Source organism: Simochromis diagramma, unplaced genomic scaffold (assembly GCF_900408965.1).
Source record: "Simochromis diagramma unplaced genomic scaffold, fSimDia1.1 OVJJ01000302.1, whole genome shotgun sequence".
NCBI classification, from domain to species: domain Eukaryota; kingdom Metazoa; phylum Chordata; class Actinopteri; order Cichliformes; family Cichlidae; genus Simochromis; species Simochromis diagramma.
Genome location: NW_024386792.1, coordinates 5,421,405 through 5,435,052, shown reverse-complemented (window position 1 = coordinate 5,435,052; position 13,648 = coordinate 5,421,405). Strand labels below are relative to the sequence as shown.

General features: G+C 44.7%; 1 protein-coding gene across 9 annotated transcripts in view; it reads right to left on the bottom strand.

Moving 5' to 3' along the window:
• Window positions 1-13,648, bottom strand: part of bnc2 (basonuclin 2) — a 171,041-nt gene that overhangs the window by 50,310 nt on the left and 107,083 nt on the right. Inside the window, exon 1 of one of the 9 annotated variants that reach the window (XM_040023991.1) lies at window positions 1,352-2,132. The exons of the other annotated variants lie outside the window; for them this stretch is intronic. Coding sequence (XP_039879925.1) covers window positions 1,352-1,363 — 12 coding nt within the window. The 5' untranslated portion in view covers window positions 1,364-2,132. Of the gene's footprint in view, window positions 1-1,351; window positions 2,133-13,648 lie in introns of those variants that run through there. 9 annotated transcript variants of the gene reach the window in all.

The window sequence follows — 13,648 nt, the reverse complement described above, 5'->3', positions numbered from 1 at the left end:
GCTGCTTTTTTGGCAATAAAATAAAAACCCAAAAGCCACTCGACACTTATTAGTCTTTCTGCTTTTCAAGCAACACACTTCCCCTATCACTGGCCATTGTGAGCACAGGAAAGGGAAGCAAATAAAGAGGCCATTGTTGTCAATATATTCCACCGTCGCTGCGACCTTCAGCCTATCAAAGGGAGGGACGAACGGCTGATAAGGATAACTCCCTGTCAGACTTGACACCTGCACTGGCTGGCCCACTGATTGCCCCTCGTCGAATGCAACTATCACAGCGAAGGCCTGCAATGCAACACTGCATTCCTGTCTGGAGACTTGAGCGAGTGATGTGGCCACACAGTGCGACCAGACGCACATTAGTGTGTGTGTGTGTGTTTTTGTGGGGGGGGGTAAAAAAGGAGAGAAAACGGCAAGGTGTAAAAGGAAAAGGAGGGTGAAAAAACAGGAGGAGTGGCAGAGAAGGTTAAGTTTGTAAAAATGGAGCAACAGAGGAAGAAATGACCGACAATGGTTGCTCTTTGTTTCTTCTATCAATCTCCCCCAAACACAAACAGAAAGTATTAGTCACATCCCAGACATATTGCTGACCCCTCTCCGTGAGGGGACATCTCCATGGTGATCACTGGTTGGTGTGGGCGACGGGACACACACGATGCGGGCCTGACCGCAGCGTGACGACAGGAGGCCAGCGCAGGAGAGACTATCGCCAAATTGACATTTAGTCATCACACTAGTGTAGAGGGTGGGACTCGCTACCTCCAGTCCTACCTCTCAAACTACACACATACAAGCGCCCACACATTCTCCCACATTCCCTCTCATGCAACCCTGTGTACACTCACACACTAACACACGCACCCGTGCAGTGAATTCCCCTACTCAAACTCGCTCCCAGCCAGCAAAATCTTGGAAGAGCTCCTAGGTTCCATCTTGCCAATAGCTCTTTATTTTCTTTGACCATTTTTAATGCAAAAAATCATGTACTAATTGTGTGTAAGCAATCTGCAAATTATGTATATGTTTTTGTCAACCGAACTGAACACTACTGTAGACACCATTGGCTGGTTTTCAAGACACACGACTGGGCAATAATATTTGTTTCTTTCCTCATAGTTTTGTTCAAACAGTGTGTCAGCAGCAGTGGTTTACTTGTAAACACCTGGGCCTGCACACTCAACAGCTGTGGAAATACAAACTATGTATAAGCTATGCTGAACAATGATAACGGCATTATTCTGATTATTCGCGAGGCGTTAAATCTAGAACGCCACCACCTAATAAAAAGGAAAAATCACTTCATGCTATTTACAGATTTGTGCTTTTTCTTTCTTTTCTTTTCTTTTTTTACCTCAGCCAGCATAGCCAGAAGACTGCTCCTGATTCAGTTTTGTAGGTCCCTTTTTAGAAACAACCCTCCAAGAAAAAGCTGAAACGTCCATGAGTACTTGCAGTGTCAAATGACACAGAGAAACGGGACACAAGACAGAGATACAGACAGTGAGGGGAGGGAGAGAGCATTTAACCAATAGTTACATCAGTGCAGTGACAGCAGTGTCACTCCCAAAGCCGCACGACGAGGGAGAGAACCAAGGAGTGTCTTTGCAACAGGACAGCGAAAGAGGGAGGGAGATGGCAGACCAAAGGAAAGTCCATCTGGGTGTTATCAGTCTTACAAAGTTCACAGATAGAGGGGCTGAAGTGGAGGCTAGACGCCGATGCAGAGTCACAGGTCACAAAGAAGACGGAGAGCTCAAACAGGTGGAAAAGGGAGGGAGGAAACAAGAAAGAAAGAAAGAGAGAGGAAGAGACTAATAATTGCACGAGAACAGCGGAGCCAAGCCACAGTGATTGCCATCCTACAATCGACCTGACCAAATTGCGCGTTCCCTCTCAGGACCCTCAAAGTCCGCTTCATTTGGCGAAAGCCGGAATCCGTATTTCTGCAATTATAAAGCTATTGACTAATTCGACATATGTTAGCGTGTCTTCCAGCCCTTGAGTGCTGGTGTGCCATTGAGTCATTAACTTTGACAAATTGTGACAGACTTTTTTATTGCCACCCAATCATGAGAAACAAGACTGTGGCAGAGGAGTTAATGAGCGGCGGGTTTCTCCTCTAAGCCTCCCCTCTCTGCCGCTGCCACCTTACGTTCGCTTTCCTCTCCTCTCAGAATTCCTGCACCCCCTTTCCCCAAATCCCCCTCGCCCCTCCATATTTATAATTTTACCACATCCTAACAATAACACGGCCGGTACTCAGCGCAAAACACGCGGGCCCTGGCCTAATGAATCTCATGCCTTTACTGCGGTAAAATGGCCAGTAAGTATTACCAGCTGCGACACTCTCGCTCTCTCCCTCCCTCATTCTCTCTCCCCTTGGCAGTGGCATTGAGCTTGAGAGAGCAGGGGTGATGGGGGGAATTTGGTGGGCCGGTGGGGGGGACCGTGCAGACACATCTGAGTGCAGCTGGACCAGGGAGAGAGAGAGAGTGAGAAGCTGGGGGAGAGGAGGATGAGGAAGAGGAGGAGAAGTGTGCGTGTCTTTGTGGTGGGGGGGGGGCACAAGTCTCCGTGTTTCCAGCTGCCTTTCTCAGGGGCTCGGTTTTCTCTCCCTCCTTTGGTTTTTCGCAAGGCCCTTCTGGTCCCAGCTTACTTGAAAAATCACAAACACACACGCGCATAGACACACACACACGCACACACACACACGCCCCGATCCACCTCCCCTCCATCCCTCACGTTCGGCCATCTTTGTTTGGACAGGGCTCAGGAGTTCCAGAAAAGCTCTCTCAGATGTGCTGAAGTAAGGGAAAAACAAAACAAACTGACCCTCACACACACACGCGCACACACACTCTCAAAATTTATGTGAGCGCACAACAAGTACTTTTTACACTCACACATGATACCGTGTAACAGGAGAAGTTCACACACACACACACACACACACACACACACACACACACACACATGAACAATTTCACTTGTGAGAAGAGCCAAAATACCAGCTTCAACCAGAGAACAAATTTGCAAAGAGATGAAAAAAAAATAGATCGGAATATATTTTACCTCATTGAGGTAGACAGTCTGAACCACTGAAGGCATGCATTCTTTTACACAGTGTGTGTGTGCGTGTCCATGTGCCCCTATCCAGGATCACATCACAAGGGCAGGGCTGAAGCAAACCTTGACATGTGTTACCTCTTTGTAATATTGACTTTGTTATAGCTATACGAGTGGGAGAGTCGAGCCAAGAACCCAGGCCTTGCAGCAGTGGGGCCCTCCGAGTTCGCTAGAAAACAAACACCCGGACAAGCGTGAAAACCGAAAAACAAAGTATCCACAAAAGCAATTTTGTAAAAAACATATTCAAGTAAATTGTAAAACGCCCCCTCACTCCTGCTTGTTGACTCTTTGCATTTTCTCTAAATTAAGAATATTATTTATCTGATCCTATTTCTGGAGCGTGTTGCTTACGGAGCCTTTTGGATTTGGCTACTGAGAGAGCCTTGGCCTGGCTTCGTGTCTGAACATGTGTACTGGACCAAGTGTAAAAGACAAAAATCCTCTTTAGCTATCGCCTCCACTCTCTTTATTATTTAACACCGAACTGCTTGTAGGCTTACGGAGACACACTGTAAAAAAACAATCTTTTTTCTTTTAAATCTGAAAATTAACATTTATCACAGCAACATCTACTCTGTACCTATTTTGTTTTTATTCTTGTGGAAACTAAAGCTGACGCCGTCTCACTTTAGAAGACAAACACGAAAACAAGCCGAGAAAAAGTTACCAGAAAAGCACATATGCTGTTTTTTCTTTATTTGAATGCTGTGCAGAAATAAAAGATTGGTTATCATTTTTTTGCTCCTGCGAGTGTGAATCCCATCTTGTCTCTTTCCCCAGTGATGACTCTGCTTATACATTTGAATAATGAAGGCAAGTCATTTAAATATTCCCTCTGTATTAAAAAAAAAAGGATGTTTTTACACGATGCAGCAATATTAGCCATGTTAATTGGGCTCTTTGGACTTTCCCAATAGAAAGGCTAAATTAATTACTTATGTCGACAAAATGTCAGACACTGTGATCTAATAACTACAACTGTTTCCAGCGGCGTTGTATTCAGCGTGTGCCTTTTTTGTCTCGCTGTTATGTATTTGCGTGATTGTGAGCGAACTTCAAAAAACTCGAGACTCGAGTTCGTCTGCCTGAGTTAGGCCTAATGAACGAGATGGGAACAAAATGCTTTGACATCCTCTCCATGTTTCATGGGTGGCTCTTGAGAGTCCTTCTCCAATATTCATCCCCTCTTCTCATACTAATCAGCCACTACGGTATTGACTGTTTGTGCTTGCAAAATGACTTGTGTTAGTGTGCGTGTGTGCATGTGTGCATGTGTGTTTGTGCTATGGAAACACACCCACGTGCATTATTTTTATTTTCAAACATGCCAATCTGTGGTCTACTTTGTAATAAAACATGTAAGAGCCGGAGAAAGTGAATTATTTGCAGGACATTATGTGTTCGTGTGTGTGATGTGTTCATTAGTGTGTGCGCGCCACACACTGCAGGGGGCTTTGAAGTTAAGACTTCTTCTACTTCTTTTTTTTTTTTAAGCTTTCGGCTGTTTTTCAGTCTTGAAGAAGAACGGTATCAGCGCATTTTCCTCAAGTACGAATAAACATTAGACTTTAGGAAAGAAGGCGATGGGGAGACATTAAGAGCATCGGTGAATGTGAGATGATCAGATGGCGTGTGTGTGTGTGTGTGGGTATGCATGCACGTGCATTAGTGCACACAAGCGCACGTGCGAAAGCTAACAGAGAGGCCTGCTGATGCCATGTTTCAGACGACCCCTTGAAGTGGAAATGAGCTTCCTCGCTCTTATAACTAGTCCGTTCTCACAAAGTCAGCAAACTCCGCCACCCCTCCAAAGAAACGCAGACTCCTCCCCGCCCGCCCAGCCCTGTGGTCAGCTTTGCAGGGATGAATTCGGTGTCAGCCCTCAGAAACAGTCCCATCTTGCTAGATCTGCCTCGGGTAAAATCTCTAGCCGGCTTTTGTCCCAACTCATCTTGTTAATACTCTCAGTCGGAATAGAAAAATCAGTAGACACAGGAGGATTTGGCACAAGGTTTGCTTGTGAATCTGCTACATCTTTGTTTCCTTGCAATGTCTTACAACATATTTTAAGTACCATTGTCATGTCACATTTAAAATCAGTCAGGCTTATCAACAACTATTAGTAATATCTAATAATCTTCCTTTCAAATATTTCATTTGTTTTAACTAAAATAAAAATGATCAGGAGTAAAACACATTTTAGATACACTAACCAGTAAATATTGTGATTATTCAATTATTCAAATATAGTCAAGCATGATATTTTTGACAGGTTTCTTTAAACAAACCAGTTCAATCCCTTTTCTACGCTCAATACATCATTTTGAAAGAAATCCCTAGCATTAGTTATTGATGATCGATTTCATTTGTCCTAAAATATTTTCCTCTATTTCATTAAGTCTGTCTGCACGTGCACATTTTATCTCCATTTCTCTCATTATTACCATGCCGTGTGTATTCGTGCAGCTGGTTTGCTGAGGATCCATGCTGGTGTTTGAACCTGTGCGAGCACCTAAGGGTCCATCCCCAACCGTCCTCGGAGCAGAGAGCGACAGCTGTACGGTGATGCCGTAGCGATAGGCATCATCGGCTTGCTAGAGACTAATTGGTCCACGGCGCTCCTCTGAGTGGCCTCGCTAATTAATTAGAAAGGCAGTGGAGCTGAAATTTTTAATCAGGACACCAGGCTCTCCAGCAAGCAGGAAAAAAAAAGACACATCACCTCATCATTCAGTGTAATCCACCTGACAGTGATCTCCCATGTTGTAATATGAAGGGTGTTGTGTGTTTAGGTATTCATGTAATCTGACCAGGGAATAAGAAATACATGTATTACGGGGGCTTGTTAAATCATTTTAATTCGGGGAGTTTCAGAAATGATGTGTCTCCTAATACAGTATGCATGACATGTATTTGGTTTGGACTCTGGAGAACGCCGTTAAGGTGGACGTTTCCTCCTAGTGTTTTTGTTCCACGTGCACATATCATGACTTCTGCTTTTAAATCATGTAAAAGAGGCGTTTTCTTTATAAGAGAAAGAAAAATACAGATTATAAACTATGTATGTTACCACAAAAAAAGAAGCATGGGTGTGTGTTAAGAAGCTCTAGTTTCCAGAAACACGGATTGTTTTTTTGTTTCTTTTTGCTTTTCCAAATTCCCGTTACACTATAGAAGCAAAATATTATTTTTCCTTTCCCCCATCTGTACTTATCCAATTAAAAGCAGTCACTTAAACCAAAAGCTTTCATCATAGAGAAGAAAACGGAAATCACAAGGTTGTTAAAAAAAAAAAAAAAGAAAAAGAAAGTGGGGTTGTATTTCTCCAGAAAAGGGAAAGGATGAATCTAAGGAACTGTGATTTTTCATCACTCTGTCCCAAAACTGTGCACAGCCCACCACAATGAGTCGTTGTAAAGAGCTCGAGACTGGAGGGAATCTAGCAGATGACAAATTGGCACCCCTATTCGGAGTTGGAGTAAGATAATCACAGTGTGTGGACACTGAGCAGGAAATTACCATCAGTTTTACTGTGAGATCACGAACCTATTGTAATAAAAATAATACATTTAGGTGTCAATACACCCACACTGTAAAAAAGGTATTTAGAAAAGGCAGGAAAGTTTTGGACACACACACACGTACACAAATACCTTCACCTCAGGTAGTGACATTGAGTTCGCGTGTGCCGCAATCTCTGTGACCGCCTTGGCTTTGCTCGGCACTAATCAACCAGCTCTTATCAGCCTGTTGCTTTGGCCAAAATAAACACACACGCAGCCTTTTATTGCTTTGTTTTCACAGGTCATTAGGGGAAGGAGAGAAGACGCATTGATTAGTTTTCCAGACCACTGGATTATTGTTGTGTTATGACTATCATCATTAAGTTTCATTAAGGCTGCGGTTGTTCTTGTTTCCAGAAAATGAAGACGCTGCAGGAAAGGTGAGTTGGCTGGAGGATCCATAGCACGCTGCACAAAGAGTTAAGGGCAAAAAAACAGCAGCAACAAAAAGGACTTTGTGTGTGAGATGCTTGTTTGAGGCAGTTAGTCTTCAACTGCAATTTTACTGATTAGACTGAACTCTGACCTCCTTTTCACTCGTGAAACTGGATTTTAAAAGGAATTCCTCTGATCCTATCAGTCATATTTTTCAGGCTGCTCTAAAGCAGGGCCACATTCCACATTATTGCAAGTGCATAAAAGAACATTTAATGAAGCGGCGGTCCCTGGCTGGGTCCTCCAGAGTCAGCTTTGTTCTGGAGTTGCACATATGCTCCCAAAGCAAAGAGAAACTGGCTCTGTCGCTAGGCTAATTAGCATGTGTTAGATAGTTAGTAGAGGGCGGCCCTGTGTGATGTGTACTGAAGTGGAGTAAAACGGTGGGGCAAGGACTGTACTAATGGGCTGCTTCCTCCCCACGGGGAACCTCCCTGCAGCTCTGCACATGCTGGCATCACTGCAGCCACGGGGCACTCACGGGGCCTCTGCAGAACCCAGGGCAGAGGTGGCCGCCCAGGAAGACGCCTGACTTCCCTGGCATCATTTTCAAGGAACGCTGAGCTTTCTGGGTGTGATGCTTTGAAATGTAACGGCAGGTGACAGTCACACACTCTAAGATACACACATGTGTGCAAACTGAGAGCGACATTCAGATGAACAGATTTGTCAGCCTATTGAATAGCTCAGGCAGCTGGTGGTGTTGCACTAGCTAACTCCCTGGCATTGGCAGATACATTATTTACAGGAGGAGCTCGGGCATTAGCAAGCTCTTTGGCACTTGGTTAGCAGGCGTAGCTGGTGAGCACCATCAGGCAGCGAGTGTATCTCTGTCAGTGTGAGTAAACAAACAGTGGGGACATGGTGTGACAGCGCAAGCGGCGTGCTACACAGACACACACACACGCTCAGACACATGCAGACTCATCAGGGAGCCGAGGGGGAGGGCGGCATCCATATTTATAGGGCCTTTCCAGCATTTGTCCCCAGGCCAAATGCTGCGACTACACTCAGCTGATGTCAGAACAGCACTTAACCAGGCATTTGCAGTATATCATGGGCACCGAGGAAGACGTGACATAAATACAAGATGAGGGGGGAAAAGAAAACAGAAAAACAAATGGAGAAAGGCAAGTGTGGAAGTGAAGTGAAATAAAATGTCATCATATTGTGCACTGAGATTACAGTTCGCTTAGGCCACCACCCCAACACTGGGCTTCCTGTTGCTTAAATGCACTCCCACTCAGAAGCATGACAATGATGATGAACATATAATAGAGATTTCACTGAAATCTAAGTGGACGTACCGGACTGCAGACGTACTAGGATCTCTCATGCATCTTCTGGTTTGCTTTGGTTTATTTTTATCTGGTACATTATGTAAACCAGATATTTTGGATTTCTCCATCCAACGTTTTGTTTTTTCAGTGTGACTTGCAAAATTTCACTGTGGTGGAAGAGCTGCAGTCAAGAGTGTTGGCATAGCCTCCAAACACAGCATGCCAAATTTGATGCTGAAGTGATTTAGGCACAGTGAAAAGGTCAAAAAGTGTTGCCATTATATCATCGAAACGTCTAACCCTAATGCTCTCCTATTTCATCAAACCTGTTGACATCAGTGACAGTGTTGAACTGTCGTTTTTGTTTTTTTTCTGCTGGATTTGTGAGACGTTAAATGCTCTGTCTGGCATGCCATCGCTGGGAAGCTCGCCGGGAATGCAGAGAACAGCCCACTTCCCTTTGGTCACCTGTCCCCGACTTTATCATGTGTCAGCTGGGGCATTTGCCTGGCACTGAGCCCCTGGCACCCAAGGAGGCTGAAGGGCCCACAGGCCTCACTGGCATGTCCTCATTCACTGGAGATACAAACAGCATGATATCCCCAAAGAGAGCAGACTAAGCGGGTAAAGTAGCTCCTTTTAGCTCCATCTGTCGTTACCTCAAGTGGCACGTATTCATTTTGAGTAGCGAGCGCCATTATACATCCTCTGAGAACAAGAGCTAATTGTAGGGGCTTATGTTTATTCCCACTATTTTGGGGGGAAGGGCCAATAAATTCTATTGTTTATGTTTGGTTTTCAAATGATCATAGCACCCAGGGTAAAGTGGCAAAGGCCACAAAGTCACAAGCAACCATGAAACAAGACTAAAAACAAACTACATCATAGTCATTTTTGACCCCTCATTTCTGGTAAAATATCAAAAATATGCTACTTTTTTGACAGGTTAGTGTTGATAGATGATTTACTGTGTGTGCTATTATTTAATACACTTCTCCAAAAGCATCAAGTTGCACTCTTTAGAAATTGTGTTTTCAGGGCATGGGGAGGTGAATATCGACAGCACGGAGAGAGAAAGTGAAGAAGACAGATGAAACAGATTCATTAAGTTTGCGCAGCAACCGCACGCCTTCGAGCGGCTGTGATGTGTACGTGTGTGCGCGGTTTGCGCGTGTGTTATCTTTGCACAAACTGAAGGAGAGTATATCTTGTTAATCTTGATCAAAGATTTCTTTCTGTCTTTCGGTGGGTAGAGATAATACTGTTAAAGCCCTTGGATTTAACACACGGCGATAATGAAAGCAAGTGTAATTAGCAATTAGATTTGACCAAATTAAGGCAGACTAACAAAGGCAAAAAACATCAGCGTCAAGGCTGCTAAACAGTGTTATGGCCAAAGGTGGGCTTAATCTGTTTTTTTCCCTTTAAGACATGTTGAAATAAGAGGATTGAGAATAGGAGAATCAAGAAGGCTGCATGTTCTTATCTTCAAATGTAACAATAAACCACCTCTGTGTTTTTGTCTAATGACACCCTCAGTACTTTTAATGAGTCTTCTTTCTTTTCTTTTTTTTAATCACATCCATTCCACTGTTTCTGCTTTATCCATAAATGATGAATCTGCACCGCTGATGAGGTCGGACAAGGCTGTTGCCACTAGGATGACTGGATGCTTCAAAGGCCTGGCAATTGAGGTGAGACAGCCACTTAAAACCCCCTTGCACACATACGGTATTATTAGCGTTACCATATTGGGGCCTAACTGCAGCTAAGGGGAATAATGTGTGTCAAGAGAGTGTAAAATTAGAACCAAAACCAACACCGCTCTTTAAATTCACATCCCAAAGTCTTCCTTACTTATAGCCGAGCTTACGCTGTCAAACACTAATAAGCCAGCTAATTCAATTAGGACGCCGCTTCTTTCAGACTCACCAAAAAAGAGACGTTGTGAAAAGATTCCCTCACGACTCAGCATGGAACTCTTCATCATGAAGAAAGTGGCCTTTATTCATAAGTCTCAGTGTGCAAGAGGGGAAACTTGCTGCCGAGCTTGTTAGCAAAATGCCCTGATCTGAGGCGAGAGATGTGTGACTAAAGCTGGGTCTCTTAAGTGTCTGTCACCCTGATATAACCCAGGGAGAGCTCTTTGTAGGCTGTGTTTTCTCTTGTCTGTCTCTCTCTTCGCTGCGCTCCTCGGTGACTGGGGATGAGCCCCGCCGTGTAGCTGCAGGTGACAGGGAGCCCTTTTTGTTGTCAAATCCTGATGGAGCTTCCACATGAAAAACATTTCACTTGAGCTGCCACTTTATTTCCCTTCCTTCCTCTCTGTCTTTCTGTGTAGATCTCAAAGGCTACAAGTACACCAGTGATGCACAGACAGAGGGAGTCAATCTCGTGCTCCTTTTCTCCCCAACGTTTCTTTTTTGTCAGGCTTTTCCTTACTGCCGGGCTCTCCTGTTTCTTTTTCTGACCGGCCCTTTTCTTTTCTCTGTTCCTCCAACCCACCGCCCCCTCCCCTCTTTCCTTCCTTCCCTCCCTCTCTCTGATTTATAGATCTGAGTTGGGTCTCAGGAGGAAAATACAAGTCAAGCCATTGTCATTTCAAACAGTGTGATAACCAGACACTGGGCTGCCCACTGACAACTCAGGGGAACTGGCCCTGGCTTTGACTGTTAGCTCCCGTCTCTCTCGCTCTCTTGCTTCCTGTTCCTCTTTTTATTCTCTCTGTCTTTCTTTTCTTTCTTTTTCCTCACCTCCTCTCTCTTCTCCTTCCTCCTCCTCCACCCCCAGTCCCCCGCAGGAGATTTGGTAGCGCGTTCTTGTTTGTTGCCTGCCGCTGCTGTGTCTTGCATCTGCTCCTCTCTCTCTCCTCTCTGTGCCGTGGGGGGCCGAGGGGAATAGTTGTCTTAGTGTGTGTACCAAGGTCAGTGCTCTCCACATGACAGTTCTCTGCCTCTTGACAAGGCGGGAAATCAATACTTTCGGACTTGTGGCGCTGCCCTCGGTGTAACAACAACACTGCCCAGCACAGAGCGCAGCTCAGGCACCTGACACATCCCCAGCTGCCCTACCCCCCCCCTCAGGCCCCCACCAGGGAGCCCTTTCCACACCTCCTCTGACCCCTTCAGATTTCACCAAGACTCTGTGTATCTCTTTACTCCACCTTTCCCTTGTATACTTTATTTCTTCGTGGCCTCCAGCTTAATGTATCTCAGACTTGCTGGTTTTTATGGCATGCAAAACGTTTCTTTTATATCTGTGAATATAAAACCGTGTCTGAAAAGACTGATCTATACTAAGATCAGGCAGAGGACCACAGACGAGTCTGTAAATGAGAGACATGAGAGACATGCTGATTACAGAGCAGCAGAGGATACATACACATACAAAGCGGAGCCATGGGCGACATTTTTTAATGTGGCACTAAAGCCCAACGTGCCTCCTTGTGCTTTTTCACTGTCAGATAGACGCTCAGAGGTTTAGAGAAAGCACTGGCAGTGCGCCCCTTACCGATTGTTAAGCTTGCCTCTTGGCCTGCCCCTAATGATGAGGGAGAGTGTGAGCAAGGCCAATTACAGCTCCCGTCGTCCGGCATTCATATGGAGTAAAAGTCAGTCTCTCCTTCCCCATAGAGCGGAGTCACAATCAAGTGAGACCCCCCCAACACCGATTGTCTCTGCAGGGGCGCACGCTGGCTCGCACTAGGGGGAACTTTGTGCGCGTAACTGGACATCCATCAACAGGACCGTCTCCCCTTATCCCCAGGCTTACTCCCTGGGTTCAGCTGGAGTAAGGAAAATGCATCAAATAAAACAGCCACTTTAATGAATTAGATATTGAGCTGTTCATTAAAAAAATCAAATTCCCTGAAGTCAGCAGGGGATACACAGTAACACAGTCTAACCTGGGGATGAATGCGACCGGTTTAGAGGAGTCATAAAACACGGGGATCTGATGACTTTACTGAATGTTCGCCAGAAACGTCTAATGTTCTGGAATTAGGGGACTTGTGAGACAAGTTCTCCTTTTTTACCTGTCTTTATTAAGTGCTGCTTGTACACTGAGCTTCTACGGGCAAAACTTTAAACAAATTAAGCTTTTTCTATCAAAAACAGAACAGCCTGTGATTGGAATCTCTGTAGATGAAGACAAAAGATCTAGATGACTCCTCAGCTTTACATGAAGAAAAAAAAAAACTGGCAAGAGTGAGGCTACACATCTGTGCAAGCAGATACCTGTTTTTATTGGCTGAGAGTCCAGGTAGTGCTTAAACCCACTGCAGCAGTCTCTCCCAACACTGCTGACTCCTTGTGTTTCTACATGGACTTAAAAGACATGAAACACACTCCTGCTCCCAGACCAGAGTGCATTGCTTTCTGATCAAGAAAAATGAAAGCTTGGTCCCATTCAAATATGGAGCAGTCAGTCTACTGAATGGTACTGTGGAAGCAAAGGGTTTATTTTTTCTAAAGTGGTTTGATCTCTGGCAAACCACCATCAGCCTTGCCCTCATTTGATGGAGAGATTTAAAGGATGCTGCCCTCCTCCTCCTCCTCTGCTTCTCTCTAGATGAATGTGAGCTAAACAGCCACATCTCCCTACTGGTTTTTTTTCCACAGTGACAGCCTTTCTCATGAATTAAAAGAGGAACCCATTGATTTTCCCATTGCTTAAATTTGCAACTTAATCCCCAGATATGTCTAGAATGTAGTGCTCTGTCAATAAATGGCCACTGACGAAAGGCAAGCACGGATGCTCGCTAGAGACTAGAGGAAAAAAAGGATGACAAGACAAAGGAGAGGAAGAGAGGGTAGTGGTAGGAGTAAGAGTGGTGCTTTTGGGGCTTTGGGTTCAGACTCTACACGATGCCACTAGAAAATGTTCATTGACTGTTAACTCCGATGAAACTCTACACAAATGATGCATCATCTAACCGAACATCCAGGAGAAAAAGAGAGCAATCCTGCCATGTTACAGCCACTTTAGTCCGCTGCTTTGCCAAAAAGGCAAACGCAGCACATCATTATGTTTACAAGGCTAATAAACCAATCACCATTGCACATCTGTACAGTGTAACCAGCAGTCCAGGATGGCTTTGCAGTGATCAAATAACATTATATAACAAAAAAACAGAAAAGCCAACATACTGGAAAGAAGTTGTCTGGAGCTCAGATGGAAAAAACACACTTGTCCCCTCTGAGTGAGGGGTTTGAGGAAGTAACGGGATATCACAACCTCACC